Consider the following 17,188-nt stretch of genomic DNA (forward strand, 5'->3'; position numbering starts at 1 on the left):
GGGACTTGTAGTATAATAATATTTATTGTCCTAATCTCTCCTTGAAACCTGTAATTCCACATAGTAAACCACTTGGGATCTGTCTTGTTAGTTTGAATGGCTAATTGCCTTATGTGAATGAATGCAACTAATTTACCTGCGTATGCATAGGAAATACAAGATTAGCATCAAAGTAACAATCTGCACTGCCAATTCTTTCTTGGGAAAGGTCCTGCTATGATAAAGGTCCTGCTTGTCAGCTTGCTAGGGAGTTATAAAGGAAACTCATGTTCAACTGGTTTTCTACCTTGACCCCCAAGTCCTTTTTAGAGTCACTGCATACAGTCCCCATTCTGTAGGTGTGGCCTGCATTCTTTGTTCCTAGATTCATTACATTCTTACAACTGGCTGTATTAAAATGCATATTGTACAAATGAACTGTGGGAATGAAGAAAAATATATGTGTTTTGCAGTTTAAGTAATAAAGGGTTAAATTAGTTTAAAAAAATACGTGTTTCTGTAGGTCAAATAAAGTGCAGGTCTGTTAGCAGTTGTGGGAAGGCCTTGAAAGTATGCAGCTTAATTGAAAAATTGGACCTGAGAGCTAATTGAGAAGATAGAAGGAAGAAGAGGCCCAAAATATCAGGAATAGTTAATAAGAAGGAAAGACTGTATGAGTTAAACCAGCAATGACCCTATCATAACTACAAAGGGAAGGGTAACAGCCCTCCTGTGTACAATACTATAAAATCCCTCCTGGCCAGAGACTCCAAAATCCTTTTACCTGTAAAGGGTTAAGAAGCTCAGGTAACCTGGCTGACACCTGACCCAAAGGACCAATACGGGGACAAGATACTTTCAAATCTTGATGGGGGGAAGGCTTTTGTTTGTGCTCTTTGTTTTGGGGGGAGTTCGCTCTTGGGACTAAGAGGGACCAGACATCAATCCAAGCTCTCCAAATCTTTCTGAACAAGTCTCTCATATTTCAAACTTGTAAGTACAGCCAGGCAAGGCGTGGTAGTTTTATCTTTGTTTTCTCAACTTGTAAATGTACCTTTTGCTAGGCTGTTTACCTCTGTTTGTTGTAACTTTGAACCTAAGGCTAGAGGGGGTTCCTCCGGGCTCTTTAAGTTTGATTACCCTGTAAAATTATTTTCCATCCTGATTTTACAGAGATGATTTTTACCTTTTTTCCTTAATTAAAAGCCTTCTTTTTAAGAACCTGATTGATTTTTCCTTGTTTTTAGATCCAAGGGGGTTGGATCTGGATCCACCAGGAGTTGGTGGGAGAAAGGAGGGGGGATGGTTAATTTCTCCTTGTTTTAAGATCCAAGGGGTTGGATCTGTGTTCACCAGGGAGTTGGTGGAAGAGACTCTCAAGGCTACCCAGGGAAGGGAGTTAGCCCATTGGGAGTGGTGGCAGCGGACCAGATCTAAGCTGGTAGTTAAGCTTAGAAGTTTTCATGCAGGCCCCCACATCTGTACCCTAAAGTTCAGAGTGGGGAAGGAGCCTTGACAGACCCCAAACCACCAAAACCTGTTTTTTAGCTAGTCAGCCTTTAGCAATGACATCACTTATTTGTTAATGGCTATAAAAGGATAAGCTCTTGAAGGGTTCATTGCCAATACTTAACCGAGTTGGAGCTGGCCAATATTGGTGTAAGCACCCCCGGTTTAGCTCTTCTGTAAGTGTTTTGATCAAATGTTTATAAATGTTTTGTTACAATTTGAATGCAGTAGTTGCCTGCTATTTAGGCTATTAGATGTGTTTAGAGGAATTGTATAAATATCATTCAGCCTTTGGATTTATCTAAGGAATTTACGGTTAAGCTAGTGTCTGGTGGAATCCTATATTACTAATATCTATAATAATAAATTCCAACGAGACACCACCTTACCAAGCAATCCAGATCAAACTGTATAACTGACTTTACCCCATCATTATTTACCACTCTAGCCATTTTTATGTCATCTGCAAATTTTACCAGCAATGGTTTTGTATTTTCTTCTAGATCACTGATAAGGATATTCAATAGCATTGGGCCAGGAATTGATCCATGCAGGACTCCATTAAAAGTAAAGGGATTCTACTAGGGTTTTAACCTAATCTATTCTAGGCTGCTATTTTCCCCCTCAAAAATGGCATTCCTGAGTAAGTAGACTGGATGCAGCTACCTCATTGATACTAACAAATTAACTCTTGGGAAAAAATAGAAATAGACCTCATCTCCTTCAAGTCCCAAAACAAGAGTGAGACAGACTTTCCGGAACTATGCTGAACAGATAGTACAGAGGAACCTGAGGGAAGTCTGGCAGTTGCTGATGGTGAGGAATCTGGGGGAATGGGGTGCTGGATGGCTGACATCTCTACTGAGACAGATTAAGGTTTTGGAGTGGTGTCTTGTTTGGTGATCGTTCTAGTGATGAAGTGGGTGTCTTTGGGGGTGTGGCATATCAGATGCATTAACTTTTCATTTCCTTGCTTTTTGCATTTTGTGTAAATTATGCTCTGTACAGAGCAATCTTAATTCACACACAACACAGGGTTTTTTGGGTACTAATTTTGATTGTACGTCTCTCTTTTATAGGTTTTCCTTACTTTTTAGAGTTAAGATCTTCAGGCAGGTATCATGTCTTCCTTTATACAATGCCTAGCACAATTACGCCCCAATCAAACTACCACAATAGAAATAAGGAAGCCACTGCAAAGATTGCTTAAGCTACTCAGGAGTTCTTTAGACTGATGCAGTCTACAGCTTCCTAAAATAAGATTTGGCAAAAGGCAAGTGCTCACACAGTGGTGGTAGAATTGTAATAAAAAGAAAACAAGAGAAAATCCAAACTGGGGAATAGATTTTTGTTTAACTCACACAAAGATTTAACATGTAATTAAGATGAGAATAAAACTGTTATAATTGGAAAAAATACTCCAGGATTAATTCTGCAATCAGGTCTTTGGCCTTCCCCAGTCTTACCAATCCCTTCTTTTTAAACCTCTACCTAAGACACAGCTCTAAGCCTCTCTTTTCCCATTTGTTTCCAACTATTTTTGTACCTCGTTATCTCCTCATTAGCCAGGCCTGCCCTACTCCCCACTTGCTCTGGGACTCTCTTGTTCGTCAGATTTTCATAATAAAAGAACAAACCAAGGTTTTTAGTAGTGAGAATCTCTGAAGCAGTACATTCTTATCAAGTCCTACAGAGAATCAGCATGAAGCTTAATGGGCCTTTGAAAGAGGATGTTTTTATATACAGTTACCTTCACAATGTTCGCAACAACGAGGTCTTGATTGTTCTCTGTGTCTGATAACAGTTGTTTAATTCCATTAATTCTGTCCCGGAAGTCTTTTGCATTCAGTAAGCTTGTAATGACCTTAACATATTCTGCACTTTCTAGTGAATTACGAGCAACTGGTTTTCTTGTAATTTCACGTGCTTCTGTAATCTCTCTGTTGGGGGGGAAAAAAAGGATTACTGTTATTCGGTTAACATTCAGACCGGCTGGAACAATAGCCTGACGTTTACAGGCAGTCAACTTTCTCAGCTATACAAACATCAAAAACTAAATAGAAAAACTTCCTATCAAAGGCATTTGGGCATTTTAAAGTAAGTTATTTAAAATGAACCATTTCTTACCCTACCCGAACTGTGGCTCTTCGAGATAATGTCAGTGTGGAGCCAACTGTAAGTGCACGTGCAAGCAAGATCAGCGTCTGTTGGGGCTGTGCATGCACCCTATGCCTCCTCGTGCTTCTGTCCGAGGGCATAAAGGTCAGAGTGCCCAGGGACCCCTGCTCAGTTCCCCCACCACTCACAGCCCATGTTCGCAGAGGAGTGGGAATGCAGATCCAATCATGGGATCTGCACTAATGACCCCTCTTCAAAGAATCGGAGTTACTGTAGGGTTAGGAACTGTTCATTCGTCGAGTATATCTCATTGCTGATCCCAGTGTAGGCAACTGGCAAGCAGTGCCTCTCCTGGGTGGTGAAATGAAGAACATCAGCTGCAGCAGGCAAATGGAGAGTGTAGCACTGCTCTTCCAAACTTGCCTGGCAGCTCAGTCTAATGCATAATGACAGACAAAAGTCAGTGGATTACTCCACATTGCCCCCATGCCAATCTCAGAAACTTAGCATATTTCTGAAGTAGGCAGAGGATGTTGCTGGAGCTCTGGTGGAGTGAGCCTTGGTCTTCACTGGGAAAGATGTACATAAGAACGGTCATACTGGGTCAGACCAAAGGTCCGTCCAGCCCAGTATCCTGTCTACCAAAAGTGGCCAATGCCAGGTGCCCCAGAGGGAATGAACAGAACACAGAATCATCAAGTGATCTCTCTCCTGCCATCCATCACCACCTTCTGACAAACAGAGGCTAGGGACACCATTCCTTACCCATCCTGGCTAACAGACATTAATGGACTTAACCTCCATGAATTTATCTAGTTCTCTTTTAAACCCTGTTATAGTCCTAGCCTTCACAACCTCCTCAGGCAAGGAGTTCCACAGGTTGACTGTGCGCTGTGTGAAGAAGAACTTCCTTTTATTTATATATCCTAGATAATTGGTAACACTGTAAGATACATCATGTTATCCACTATTCTTTTGAACATCAAATGCAAGTGAGGTGCCTCAGGTAAGAACTTCATATGAATTCATTTGACAGTAGAAACCAGAGCCAAAGCCAAGGTAGATTTATGCTTATTTAAATATCACCACAGACAAAAGGACTGATAACGGAGCTCAATGACACCTTGTCGCCAATGGCAGTGAAATACCCCTGATTTGTCATCCTGGAAGATTTCAGTACTCATACTGGCAAGGCTGCAGATTCAGCTTCATGCCCGTCACCCCAATCAGGGTATGGGCCGCCAACCACAGATCTCCAAAGTCCTCTATCCTGGGCCATTTGCTCTAGCTGGTTCCAGGTATAGCCCATTTTTATGCTATCAGCCTGAAGGTGGCGTCGCCAGGTGTTTCTTGGACGACCTCTTTTCCGCTTGCCTTGGGGGTTCCACCGCAATGCCTGTCTAGTGATGTTGGTTGGCTGCTTGCGTAGTGTGTGTCCTATCCAGCCCCACCTTCTCCTTCTAATTTCTTCCTCTGCTGGAAGTTGACGGGTCCTCTCCAAGAGGTAGATGTGGCTGATGGTGTCTGGCCAGCAGATCTGGAGAATCCTTCTAAGGCGTCGCTCTCTTCATGTCCAGAATACAGCAACAGCTCTCCTGTCAACAATCGTCTCTGTCCAACTTGCGTCCATCTTGTCTCGCTAATGCCTAGTAGGGTCAGGTTGTTGCTCCTCATCTCTGCTGCGACCTGTGCCGTCTTTCTTGACTCGTACATGGTCCTCACGTTCCATGTACCGATGGTAATCCTCCTGGTTGCAAGAAGGGTAATCGGCTTAGTGGCTTCCTCACAACTTTCACCACCCAGCGTCATGCGTCTTCGAGTTGAAGGCCCTTCTTTTTCCAGGCTAAAGTCTCTGTTATCTCTATTGTTGGCGTTTCTGTAGCAAGTTAATTTTTTACGGGGTGGAGTTACTAGCCCCACGCCCAATCCTCCTCCTTTATCCTGACTTGGGACAGGCAAATGGCCCTAAAGGACCTCTCTGGTGGAGTTGCTGCAGATTCAAAAACCCCCAAAACTCATCTCTTCACGAACTCTCACAGGTCACCTCTGGTCCAACAACCCTCACAGCCGTTCATAACCTGGATATGATCTGCAGCCTAGATATCAAGATGGAAGACATTACAACCCAGACATGGTCTTGGACAGACCCTCACCTCATTAAGGCAGTGATCAGAGACCTTCTAGCATCCATGTAACAAGACTTATGGACTCCAAGAAATTCCAAAGCCTGTTACAGAAGACCAGCACCCCACTCACAGGACAAGGAGATGAAGGGCTCCCCACTCCAGCTTGCCGGCTCTCGCTGCTTGCAGATTTGCTGTGACAGGCTCCTTCGACTGGCGTGGAAGGGCTCGCCATCTGGCCATCCACGACAACAAGAGTGGGGGAGAAGAAGGGGAAACGGTTCATCAGCCCTGCATAACACTCCACAGTAAATATGGGATGCTGATGCCAGGGCAAAAGGAGTGAACTGTGGGGGGTTCCTGGGTGAACCATAGGGGACTAGAGCAATAGAAGGGAGAGGGGGTTTGGGGCAACCAGCGGCTGGTGGCATACAGGCCGATCTATTGGGCAGATGGATTTGGGTGTTCAGGGCAGCAGAAGGGTACTGGTGGGAGCCAAGGGTGGTGGAGCAGGAGGAGAAGGGGATCTGATCTGCTTGTACCCAACAACCAACTGCCCATCTGTATTCCCAAAGTTCAGTACATTCACTCATCAAGAAGTTCTGGATACCCTAAAAGAGTCCTGGCTTCTAAAAGAGTCATGAACAAGTGATAACACGCCTGACCAATATAGCCAATGCCTCATTCAGAGAAGGAATCTTCCCTTCCTCTTTCAACCATCCAATAGTCTGACCAACACCGAAAAAACCCACCCTGGATACTTTAGTCCTAGCCAACTATGGCCCAGTGTCAAACCTCCCATTCTTAAGCAAGCAACCAAGCAAGCAAAAGGCCAACTATAAGCTCATCTAACGGAAGCCAACATTCTACACCCAGCGCAATCTGGATTCAGGCCAGGACATGGAACTGGGACTGCTTTAGTGGCATTGATGGATCATCTCCTCCTGTCAATGGATAAAGGACAGACATCCATTCTCATCCTCCTGGACACCTCTGCACCAATTGACTCTGTGTGGGAGACAAAATCTTCTCCTAGAATGGTCCGAGCTTAGGGAATGAACTTTGTTAAGAACTAAGGACCATCACAAATCTCACCACTTCCTGCATTTCTCTGACCTGCATTCTCTAATAATCACGTAGCAACAGGTATATTTATTTAATAAATATATTTTAATAGGAGAACAAAACCCCACCAAAACAAGACATTACACTGCATGTGCTTCTCGTTCTGGAGAGAGGGTGAGGGGAAAAACACCACATGACAGATGCATAATCACTTTGCATATTGCTTTAATAGAGGACGCTCAAATAGTATGGTGATGAGTTTGGTATAAAAACCTATACAGAACAGAATTTGTGATGAGATGACCTGTATCTTGGAACATCCAACTATATCCAGGAATAAATGGGGACACTGCCTGAATGGGTTGGTTCTGTCAACATACTAAACAAAGCTCTGGAAACGTCCAGTAAGTGCAACGACTCCCCCAGTGAAGAGCAGGGAAAAAACAGGAAAACTCATGAGACTTTCTTTGTAGCCCCTTTCAGAATGCTCCTTGCTTCATCTCACTCTGAAGACAGTCTTCCTTCACTTCAGCCAGAAGAGTGAGTGAGCGTCGAGCACTTAAGGCTGACACTCCTTACTGACTTTCAATAGGGTCGTGGTGGTGTGGAAAACTCATGCCGAATTCTGTGACGGAGACGTACATTTCAGAGTGGTAGCCGTGTTAGTCTGTATCAGCAAAAAGAACGCGGAGTCCTTGTGGCATAAATATTAGCTGTGAGATTGAGGCTGTAAGTGCTGAGGCTACCAGTGCAAAAAGCATCATGTCAAAGTTGCTGGTGCCAGTTTTGACAGTATCCTCTTCGTTGCCTTTCTTCTGCTGCCTGACCCCAGGGCGTGGTGTCTGTTCGAGGGAGGGCTGGCCAATGCCAACTCTTTCAGAGCCACTTGGGTGGTGGTTGTTTCCTCTGGATCCGAAGTGACTAATATGGGTTGTTCAACCAGATGTAACTTGAGCCAAGCCTCCATGGACTGCGGGCCCTGGAGGAAAACGATCAGCACACCACGCACTTTGGGATACAGCTCTCCCATAGGAAGAATAGGCAATGGCTGTGTCTGTCAGTGAGGGGAATGATGCCAATGCACAGTTTGAACCCTGATGGCTTAGAGTCTGTCATGTTAGCACAAAGAGCCTCGCCCCACCGTACGGGTGTGGGGAACTACTCTTTTCTTCCTGCAACATCCAAAGTAAAGAAAATAGAGGATAAGAGCGAAGATAAATTCTCTACACCCAAGTAATCAAGAAAATGATGAGTTTGAAGCTCTACAGTAATGGGTTAGACACTTGCTGGGTTCTATCTCGCTGCCACAAGCAATTCAAGGGAACAGAGATGTCTGCAGCCACCCTTTATGACCTTCACATGTGGCTCCAATGGACAATGCTATTCAAAAGACTTCAACCTTGTGCACATGAGATGCATGCACACCTACAGGGGGATCCACACTGACACATACTCAAAGAAGAATTATATTTAACAAAGGAACAATAAAATATGTTACAAATTCATGTGCAATTCCTTTTACTCAGTATACTTTTAATATTGCTTCTCGGACCTCTACCTTTCTTCTCTTTTTTCAAAATAGCTTCCAATGGTGTCTACAAAGCAAGTGAAGGTGTGATGGGTTTGTACTCAGGTTCTAGCCTATGCTGAAGACCGTACTGTCACATCTTTAAAGCTATTGTTACCCACACTGGCTAAACTAAAGCTAGCCTAAGTATGCCTACCTCTGCTACCATCACACCTTCATCTGCTGTGTAGATGTAGCCTAAAAGAGACGATTAAAACAGGAAGGAAAACTATTATACTTTCCACGAGTATCCAAAATATCAAACATCACATTTCAATCCAATGTGGGGTCCGTGCTCTGTGTATTATAGATAAACTATTTATATTTCAAATGGTTATTCTTCTACATGGCCATGTTTACAAATTAGGAAACACAGATTAAAGGCAAAACAGCTATTGAATATTTGGTACACAGATAGCAGATGTTTTGGATACAAAAAAATTATCTATCTAGCGTATGTAATGCAATTTAGTACACTGTATATGTGTATTAGCTCAGGGTCTATATTGCTTTACTAGGTGCTCAAGAGTATTGAGTAATTGGTTTGCTACAGTTTATACGCTCTCAAAAGTCCAGAAACTGTTTGCTTCTACTTGCAATTTGTTTTACGCCTGTAGTTTTAAAATGTATTTAGCCACACCTTCAATATAAGTTTGTTTGTGACATTTCCTAACAATTATCAGTATTTCGAATAAGTATCTGTCTTCTCAATGCTTGGGATAGTAGCTACCAGAATGTAGCATTCCCCTGTCTGAATCTAAATAGTTTATACCAATGATGAATCTGGATTGTCAAAAAAACAAGGGTCAGCATTATAATGATTAATATGGGAGTTGTGTAAACGTGAGGCATACTCCTCTATTTTTATCATGTGACAATACTGCCATTTAGTGATTTTTAGCAGACAAGTTATCCACTGACCAGCTCAATTACTTATGGACTAGTACGGTATAATCAGAATACTGTTGACAAGAGTTCAAAGAGCCAATTGTAGCATTTATATGCGATTTATTTTAATTATTTTGTATTAGTCTCCCAGCCAATAATGTAACTTCTCCAGTGGAGTTTAGTCATTATCAGATTAATGATTAAGCACTATAAAACATATGTACTGATATTCTTACTGATATGGTCCACCACTGAGTAAGAACTTCAGTTAATCCAATGTCATGCACAGAAAAAGTAAAACCTTTAAACGACATTTACAGTAATAGTGAAGCACTGTATGTGAACAAAAGGCACGACAAATGCTCCTTCATAAGATACATGTGTTTTCATAGGCAATCGGTGAGTTAATTAGCACCTAACTGCACAAAGCAGTAAGTTAGTTATTAGTAAGAAGTGACAGCCTCCTAACTAAAAGTATTTACTTGAGACATATCAAGTTCTACCAACATTTTTTTTTTTTTAAGTTCCATTCAAATCTGACAAATATTGCCATGAACATTGCTACAATCTCTCCCCAGTGGTACTGCAAAGAATATTCCCTGGAGATTAATTACTAATAGAGTATGCAATTTAGCAAGACAATTCTACCTTTCAGTGATATTGAGAGCATCTCTCGAAGTGGATGATGACCTTGAATGTCCAATACTACCAGTATGAGAACGTCTTCCTTTGGCTGACGGTGTGTCTAGAGGCATCTCTCCTAGGCCCTGCAAATATGACAGTAAATAAGAGGTTATCCAGGAATGTGCTGTGGTGTTGGAAGCTCTAATAGCAAGCCTAACGGCTAATCAAACTGCAGTAGCAAATAGTTCACTTGTTGCAACCGAAGCAATTACAGATTAGATTCGCTTTGTGTCTTTTCATTGACACAATCTGTTTGTATTGTACTCCAAAGCAATAATATTTTACACTACAAAATAAAATGACCGTTTATCCGTAGTATTAACATTATTCACCATTGCAAAGATGCAAGACTATAAACTCACTATTTATTTATATTAATTAAATTCACATAAGTAGGAAAGATACTTAAAACACTGCTATTTCACCTCTTCGTTTCCTTGTTTAAGTTATCCCCTCCTCCTCCAGCCTTCCTGATTTATATGCCAAAGCTACATCCACTGGTGATAGCCAAAACTACCCAAAGCTAAACTCCATCAACTGCCACTGCTTGATCCCTGCCCAGGTTTAAGTCCTCAAAGGAGAAAGTCACAACAGACTTTTCCCCTATGCAATTTATTGAAAATGAGGAGTCAAACTGCCATCTTCACATTTAGAAGCTCCTAATGATTCTGCAATTATTGGGTTAAATGTCTGAGTTGTGCAAATACCTAGAATAAGGAGCTGTTTCCATCCCATTAAATATGTTAGTTACAAGTTTCGATGCCAACTATCAAATTTCTAATTCTTCCTTTTGGGAAGCTGTTAACTAGTTGGTTTTATGGGGCAATTTTAAATTAATCCACTTGTCTTAAAAACCAGAATTTAAAAAGAATACCTGTTGTATTCTGTAAAACCCTTTCGAAATAGTAAGTACAGTACAGTACAGTCATGTCTGGATGCTAAAAGGGATGGACTAATGTTGGTTATAAAACTAGGTTCTCAATGCTGAGCTTAAAACTCTCAGTGATTTAGTTTGTTCCCTCAGCCTGTGACCACACTGGCAAAAAAACTGGACATGCCATTCACCACTGCTGCAGCTGCTTAAATGTTGACAATGGTGAAAACTGTAGTGTAGACATTATTTAGGACTTTTTAGTCCCTGTCATCTGATCTTGTTCCATAGTACTGAAACAAGTACTTACACCAAAACACTGAGGGACAATTACATCTCTTGCTATTTTATTTTATTGTAAGTCACTTTATGCTCCTCACTGTAAATTATTAATTTGTTTTACATGTAACTTCGCTTTTCAAGTCATCACACAAGGTACAGAACATTGGGCAGTCAAAGGAACTGACTACCACAAGTCCCTTCAAAGCAGCAACCTACCAGTGGTTGCATCCCCCAGGATGCATCAGTAAGAACAAATGTTTTAATAATAAATTATACACAATTTAACTACATATTTTTCTAGCTAAGAATTCACTATTGAATATTAAAGTGCCAGCTATGTGCTAGGAGCCATAGAAGACAAAGATAAGCCCCTGAACACTAGTCATCAGAAATGTGAAATACAACATCTCTCAAGGAAGTTGCCTAACATGCTGTGAGACCTCTTGGCAGCAGTATTTCTGAAGATGGTAAAGGGTTTTCAGTACACTGGATGATGGACAATGGTAGCTCTTGGGTCCCAGAGATTTGGTCTTCACCCTGGACAGTGTCTGGGTAATAAAGCCAGCTAATTGTGCTGAAACTACCTTATCTTAAACCGTGGCAAAATGAAACCTGTTCGGTGGAGGCTGTTGATAGGAGGTTTCAACTGCCTGTTTGTTGAGGGAACTTGTTCAGAAGTTGTGGACCAGATTAAGAAACCTGGAGAATGTCGACACTGCAATTAAAAACCCGTGGCTGGCCCACGCCAGCTGACTCAGGCTCACGGGGCTCAGGATTTGGGGCCATTTAATTGTGATGCAGATATTCAGGCTCGGGCTGTAGCCTGGGCTCAAAGACCCTGCAAGGTGAGAGGGTCCCAGAGGCTCCAGCTCAAGCCTGAATATCTACACCTCGATTAAACGGCCCCTTAGCCTGTGTCAGCTGTGGGTTTTTAACTGATGTGTAGACATACCCCAATGTCCTTTTTGATCAGGTCCTTTCTAATGAAAGCCATGTGTCAGAGGTGATTTCCAAGTGTCTATTTCGGTTGTGCAATCTGTGCAACCTACACCCTTACTTATTCTGATGTGCCCTCTGCAAAGCAACATGCTCCTTCCTATCCATGAGGCAGGATTATTGTAATTCCATTTAGCAGGTCTCCTCTTTCATTTGTTCCTGGTTCAGAGGCAGCAACACATCAGCTCAGGTTTAAGCAATGTGAGCATATTACGCTGTCTCTGCATTCTTTACACTGGCTGTTAAAGTGGCAGACTGACTATAGAGATAACTGGTTTTAAAGCTTGTCCTCAAAACTTTGAGCCTCATCTTGCCCATCATTTAAGGATCCCAACACTGTCTGAAGCCAGCAATCATGCCTTAGCTGCAGTGGATTATGGGGTAGGACTCGTCCCAACCACAGATCTAACTCAATCCATCTCTTTCCTATTTATAAAAAAGCACCTAAAAATTACTTCCATCCCAGATGTCCTCTACTGACCCCTTATTAATTATTTTATTTATTACATTATACCCATGTGTTTGCTTTTTGGATTTAAAGAGGATTATAATTTTGTTTGTGTATTTTAATTTACTTTTATGTTGTACAGAATCTGTCATGCTAAAAGTGGCATTTAATAAATAATGATGAAAGTATTTCACTGTCTTTTCCTTTCTTAAAATTGGTATGCACATTAGTTGTTTTTGAAGAGTGTCAGACTGATACCACTGGATCCTGAAGTCTTAACAAGCTTCCCCAACACTGCACTGTGAAATGTATGCCTCCGTTCTCTTCAGAAGGGAGCATCTCTTGCAGAGAGGACGGACACAGCAATTTTTAGGCCCAGTCTTTGGCCTTACCATTGAATCAGTCAACAAGCAATAACTTGGTACCAGCTGCCATGGTGCTTTGTGTGATGTGGACTACTCTCCACAAGGAAAATGGCTATTCATTGGGCTACACAGCAGTAGAGATTGCGGTGTACTACTGACCTGGGCCAGATTAGAAACAATGACCAGCAGGTTCACAGATTTTTAAAGCCAGAAGAGACCATCATGATAATTTAATATGACCTGCTGAATAACGTAGCCATAGAACTTCATCCAGTGATTCCTGCACTGTGCCCAATAACTTGTGTTTGGGCTAGAACATATCCTTTAGAAAGCTATCCAACCCTGACTGAAGGCATTAAGTGATGGATAATCTATCGTCTCGCAATCTGTTCCAATGGTTAAATACAATCACTGTTAAATTTTTCCAGCGGTTGGATTTGTTACACATTTGTCTGCTCAACTATATAACCCTCTAGTAGGAGATAATCTACACAGGGTGAGGGTCTTTTTAGACCAGGGGTAGACAAGCTGTGGCACGTGAGCTGATTTTCAGTGGCACTCACACTGCCCGGGGGGCTCTGCATTTTAATTTAATTTTAAATGAAGCTTCTTAAACATTTTTAAAACCTTATTTACTTTACATACAACAATAGTTTAGTTACATATTATAGACTTGTAGAAAGAGACCTTCTAAAAAGGTTAAAATGTATGACTGGCACGCGAAACCTTAAATGAGAGTGAATAAATGAATACTCGGCACACCACTTCTGAAAGGTTGCCAACCCTTGTTTTAGACCATGATCAAGTCTTCTTTCAACTTTCTCTTTGATAAGCAAAAAAGACTGAGCTCCTGAAATCTCTCATTGCAAAGTGTTTTTCAGACTTTAAATAATTTTTGAAGCTCTTTCATGAACCCCTTCCTGTTTTTCAATAACTTTTTTCAAGTGCAGATACCAGAACTGGACACAGTAGCATGTAATGGTCTCACTAATGCCATATACAGCGGTAATACCACCTCCTTACTGCAATATCCCCATTTATACATCCAAGGACTGCATTGACTCTCTTAGCCACAGCACTGCTTTAGGAGCTTGTGTTCAGGTGGTTATCCAGCTTGAACCCCAAGTCCTTTTCAGAGCCACTGCTTTACAGAAGGGGATCTATCTGGAAGGTATGGCTTATACTCTTTGTTTCCAGAGGAATGGCTGTATTAAAAAGTACATCTGACCAGTGTCTTACCAGTGGCCTTGTATCACCTTATAGATCCCGCAAGCCGTTTACTCTCCCTACATTTATTTTTTCTAACCTGTTAGATGAAAGCTTTTCCATATACCTTTTGACGTAGACTGCTGACAGACTCCTTAATGTAAGGTAAATCCTTAGACGGCACATACTTTTCAAGCATTTTGTCAAAGTCTGGGTGAGTCATCAAACTGAAGAGCATCTTTCGACCATAGTACCTAAAATCGTAGCAAACCATTTCATATTAACCTAGAAATATTAGGGAAATTTGGACCATTACCATATGTCTAATTCATCACAATAGAACATATCTTAAAATGTAATTTTCTAAGTGTCAAAACACTGTCAGATATTTATATGCCCTCACCACCTCCTTCGAAGAAACCACACTCAAGAGAAGCTAGTTTAGGTACATAAAAAGGTGAAAAAACGCTAGTTTAGCAGTTAAAGAATGAAAATAATCTTTAGTTTCCATCTGGAACAGTTATTTGCTATATATAAAGTATACTACTACCTACTGACCTTGTTTCTTGTGAGCCATCCTGTGCAAACTTGGCTACGGCAGGTAAAGTTCTGTCAGTAACATCCTTAATTCCAGATAATATCCGTCCTGGTCCCATTCGTTCCACCACATCTGACAAGTGCTGGGCTGTGCATCTTCTCACTGCAGTGTGCAAATGACTAGAGGAGAAACAGTCAGATACAAATGGTCATTAATGACCATGGAAAGAGCTATGCTATATTTTCTCACTCTTTCAATGCTTACTGAAAGCCCCATGTTTTAAATTCTTCACTCAAGCTGCAACTCTGCTCTACTGACCAACTGCTGAAATTCGGATACTTATTTTAATTTTGTACAAAGAGATGTCCATTTCCACGCCATGGCACCAAATTTTATTCCTACTCATATACATACCACATACACACTAGAATGCACAATTAAAATAGAAGAATAAATTTCACTTTTGTTTCAAGTCATTTTTACTTTCTGTCTCTCCTACACTGGCACACTGCTGCAACAACCAAGTTGCAAATGCTGACGGAAAACATTATTCTTTTAGAAGTGTCTTTTTAAAGCAAAGTGAACATTAATTTAAAAGTAATCTATTTTAAAGATGAATATTAAGAAACATACCTTCCAACATAGTCACTAACTTTATTACCAACAAATTATTGTGCTCTAAAACATTCTACACAAGGATACCAATCTATAGAGTCATTTACAATAAAACAAATCAGCATCTTTATTATCCTTTCAAAACTCCACTCAAGTCTATTTTCCCACCAGAGGTGGTGCCAGCAAGTCACTACCTTCATGCAAACAGAAAATTCTCACCCAAAATTTCAGAAGCATGCACCCAACTATTATGTATCTACATAGAAGCGCAATTGCAAATTAGACATATGCAATTCTGAATATTCAGGCCTCTCTTCCCAATTTTGTTATTTTAGCCTCCAGATAGAAAATTGATACTGGGGCTAGCACAGCACTTACAGACCTTATTGTGAACAGAGCAGTATGACATTCTAAACAATAAATATATAGCTTGTCAGTCACACGCTAAAGAGAAAAAGGACGTTTAGAAGAGAGACTTAAAGAAAAGAAGTGACTTGTGGGCTTGGCGGAAGTAAAGCACAAGTAGAGGAGCAATGCCTATTGCATGGATTGGAGGGGAAAGACAAGGACTAGATCCAGGCTGGAGGAACTTAGTGAGCAGGCAGGGAAGGGAACAGATCAAGTGACAGATTGGAGAGAATCTATGGAATGCTATCAAGATTAAGAGGGCAATTTTTAAGTGGATTTGGCACTTGATAGGAGTCTCTGTAAGTGACAGAGAGTTATAATAAATAAATAATTAATGGAGATATCCCATCTCCTAGAACTGGAAGGGACCTTGAAAGGTCATCGAGTCCAGCCCCCTGCCTTCACTAGCAGGACCACGTACTGATTTTGCCCCAGATCCTTAAGTGGCCCCTCAAGAATTGAACTCACAACCCTGGGTTTAGCAGGCCAATGCTCAAACCACTGAGCTATCCCTCCCGCCCCAGTTGGAGTTGCAGGGGATGATGCAATATGTGAGAGCAAGAGTAATGTCGCAGCACCAGTGAGCAGAGAGTCCTCCAGTCTGGAAGACCAGGCTAAACAGAAGTGCTCCTAGACAAGTAAAAGCATCATTCTGCCTGTCAGACAATGCAGCAATAGAAGAGAGGGGCTAAGTGATCTTAGGCACAGCAGCTGAGCTGCCCATCCTCAGAGAGGAGAGTGGGAGTGGCGCAAAGGCCTGAGCTGAGTCTGGCATAAAAGGACGAGAAGTGGCTGAGCAAAGCAGTAGAACAGAGCTCCCAGTCAAAGCGAAGGTAATGGACCTAGCTGATGTCAGTTACACAAGAAAGGCCCTAGGGCATACCTGAGGCTGAAGCACAGTTTGAAGGCCCTGTCTGTTAGTGCTCGGATCAGAGGTCTGTGGTGACTGAAGCGTGGAGAGAGTTGATGCGAGCTTTTCAGGTAGTCCGATAGTTCAAAGGCGAGCAACAGTTTAATTTTCCAGCGACAGTAGCAAGTCTGAGTAGCAAGTTTTAGGGTGTATCTACATTGCAATAAAAACCTGCAGTGACTCGGGCTTGCAGGGGCTGTTTAACTGCAGTGTAGACATTTGATGGGCCAGCCTCGGCTGTCTAATTGCAGTGTAGACATACCCTTAGAGTCTTGCAAACTTGGCAGCAATGGAGCTGCTGCAAGACAGAGTTTCTTTGATTTTATGAGGAAGCACAAAGACTGTAAGCTGAAGTCACATAGTTCAAAAATCATTATTTTTGCCAAGAAGGTGAACAATGGTGAAAACTGCCCAAGCAAGACAAAACATGCTACAACTTGATTACTTACTGAAACTGCAAAAATACAATTTGATTTGATCTTAGGTGGGAGATGGCCTCTCTAAATTAAACGGGTAACACTACAATCTTGTAATTCCAGCTTTAACTGCTGTTGTCAGGGCCAGGCACGATTTAAAAAAATCAATCCTTTATTTACACACTATTTAAAACACTTTT

The 17,188-nt window shown here is 41.6% G+C and overlaps 1 protein-coding gene across 8 annotated transcripts in view; it reads right to left on the reverse strand.

Moving 5' to 3' along the window:
- Positions 1-17,188, reverse strand: part of TOGARAM1 (TOG array regulator of axonemal microtubules 1) — a 68,063-nt gene that overhangs the window by 6,017 nt on the left and 44,858 nt on the right. For 5 of the 8 annotated variants that reach the window (XM_008171636.3, XM_065594035.1, XM_065594037.1 and 2 more), the window contains 4 exons: positions 14,660-14,818; positions 14,229-14,355; positions 9,898-10,016; positions 3,239-3,428 (listed from right to left, as the gene is read on the reverse strand). In XM_008171636.3, the coding sequence (XP_008169858.3) occupies positions 3,239-3,428; positions 9,898-10,016; positions 14,229-14,355; positions 14,660-14,818 (595 nt within the window). Of the gene's footprint in view, positions 1-3,238; positions 3,429-9,897; positions 10,017-14,228; positions 14,387-14,659; positions 14,819-17,188 lie in introns of all 8 variants that reach the window. The other 3 variants (XR_010600844.1, XR_010600843.1, XR_010600845.1) reach the window with 2 other exon arrangements.

This window comes from Chrysemys picta, chromosome 4 (assembly GCF_011386835.1).
Source record: "Chrysemys picta bellii isolate R12L10 chromosome 4, ASM1138683v2, whole genome shotgun sequence".
NCBI lineage: Eukaryota > Metazoa > Chordata > Testudines > Emydidae > Chrysemys > Chrysemys picta.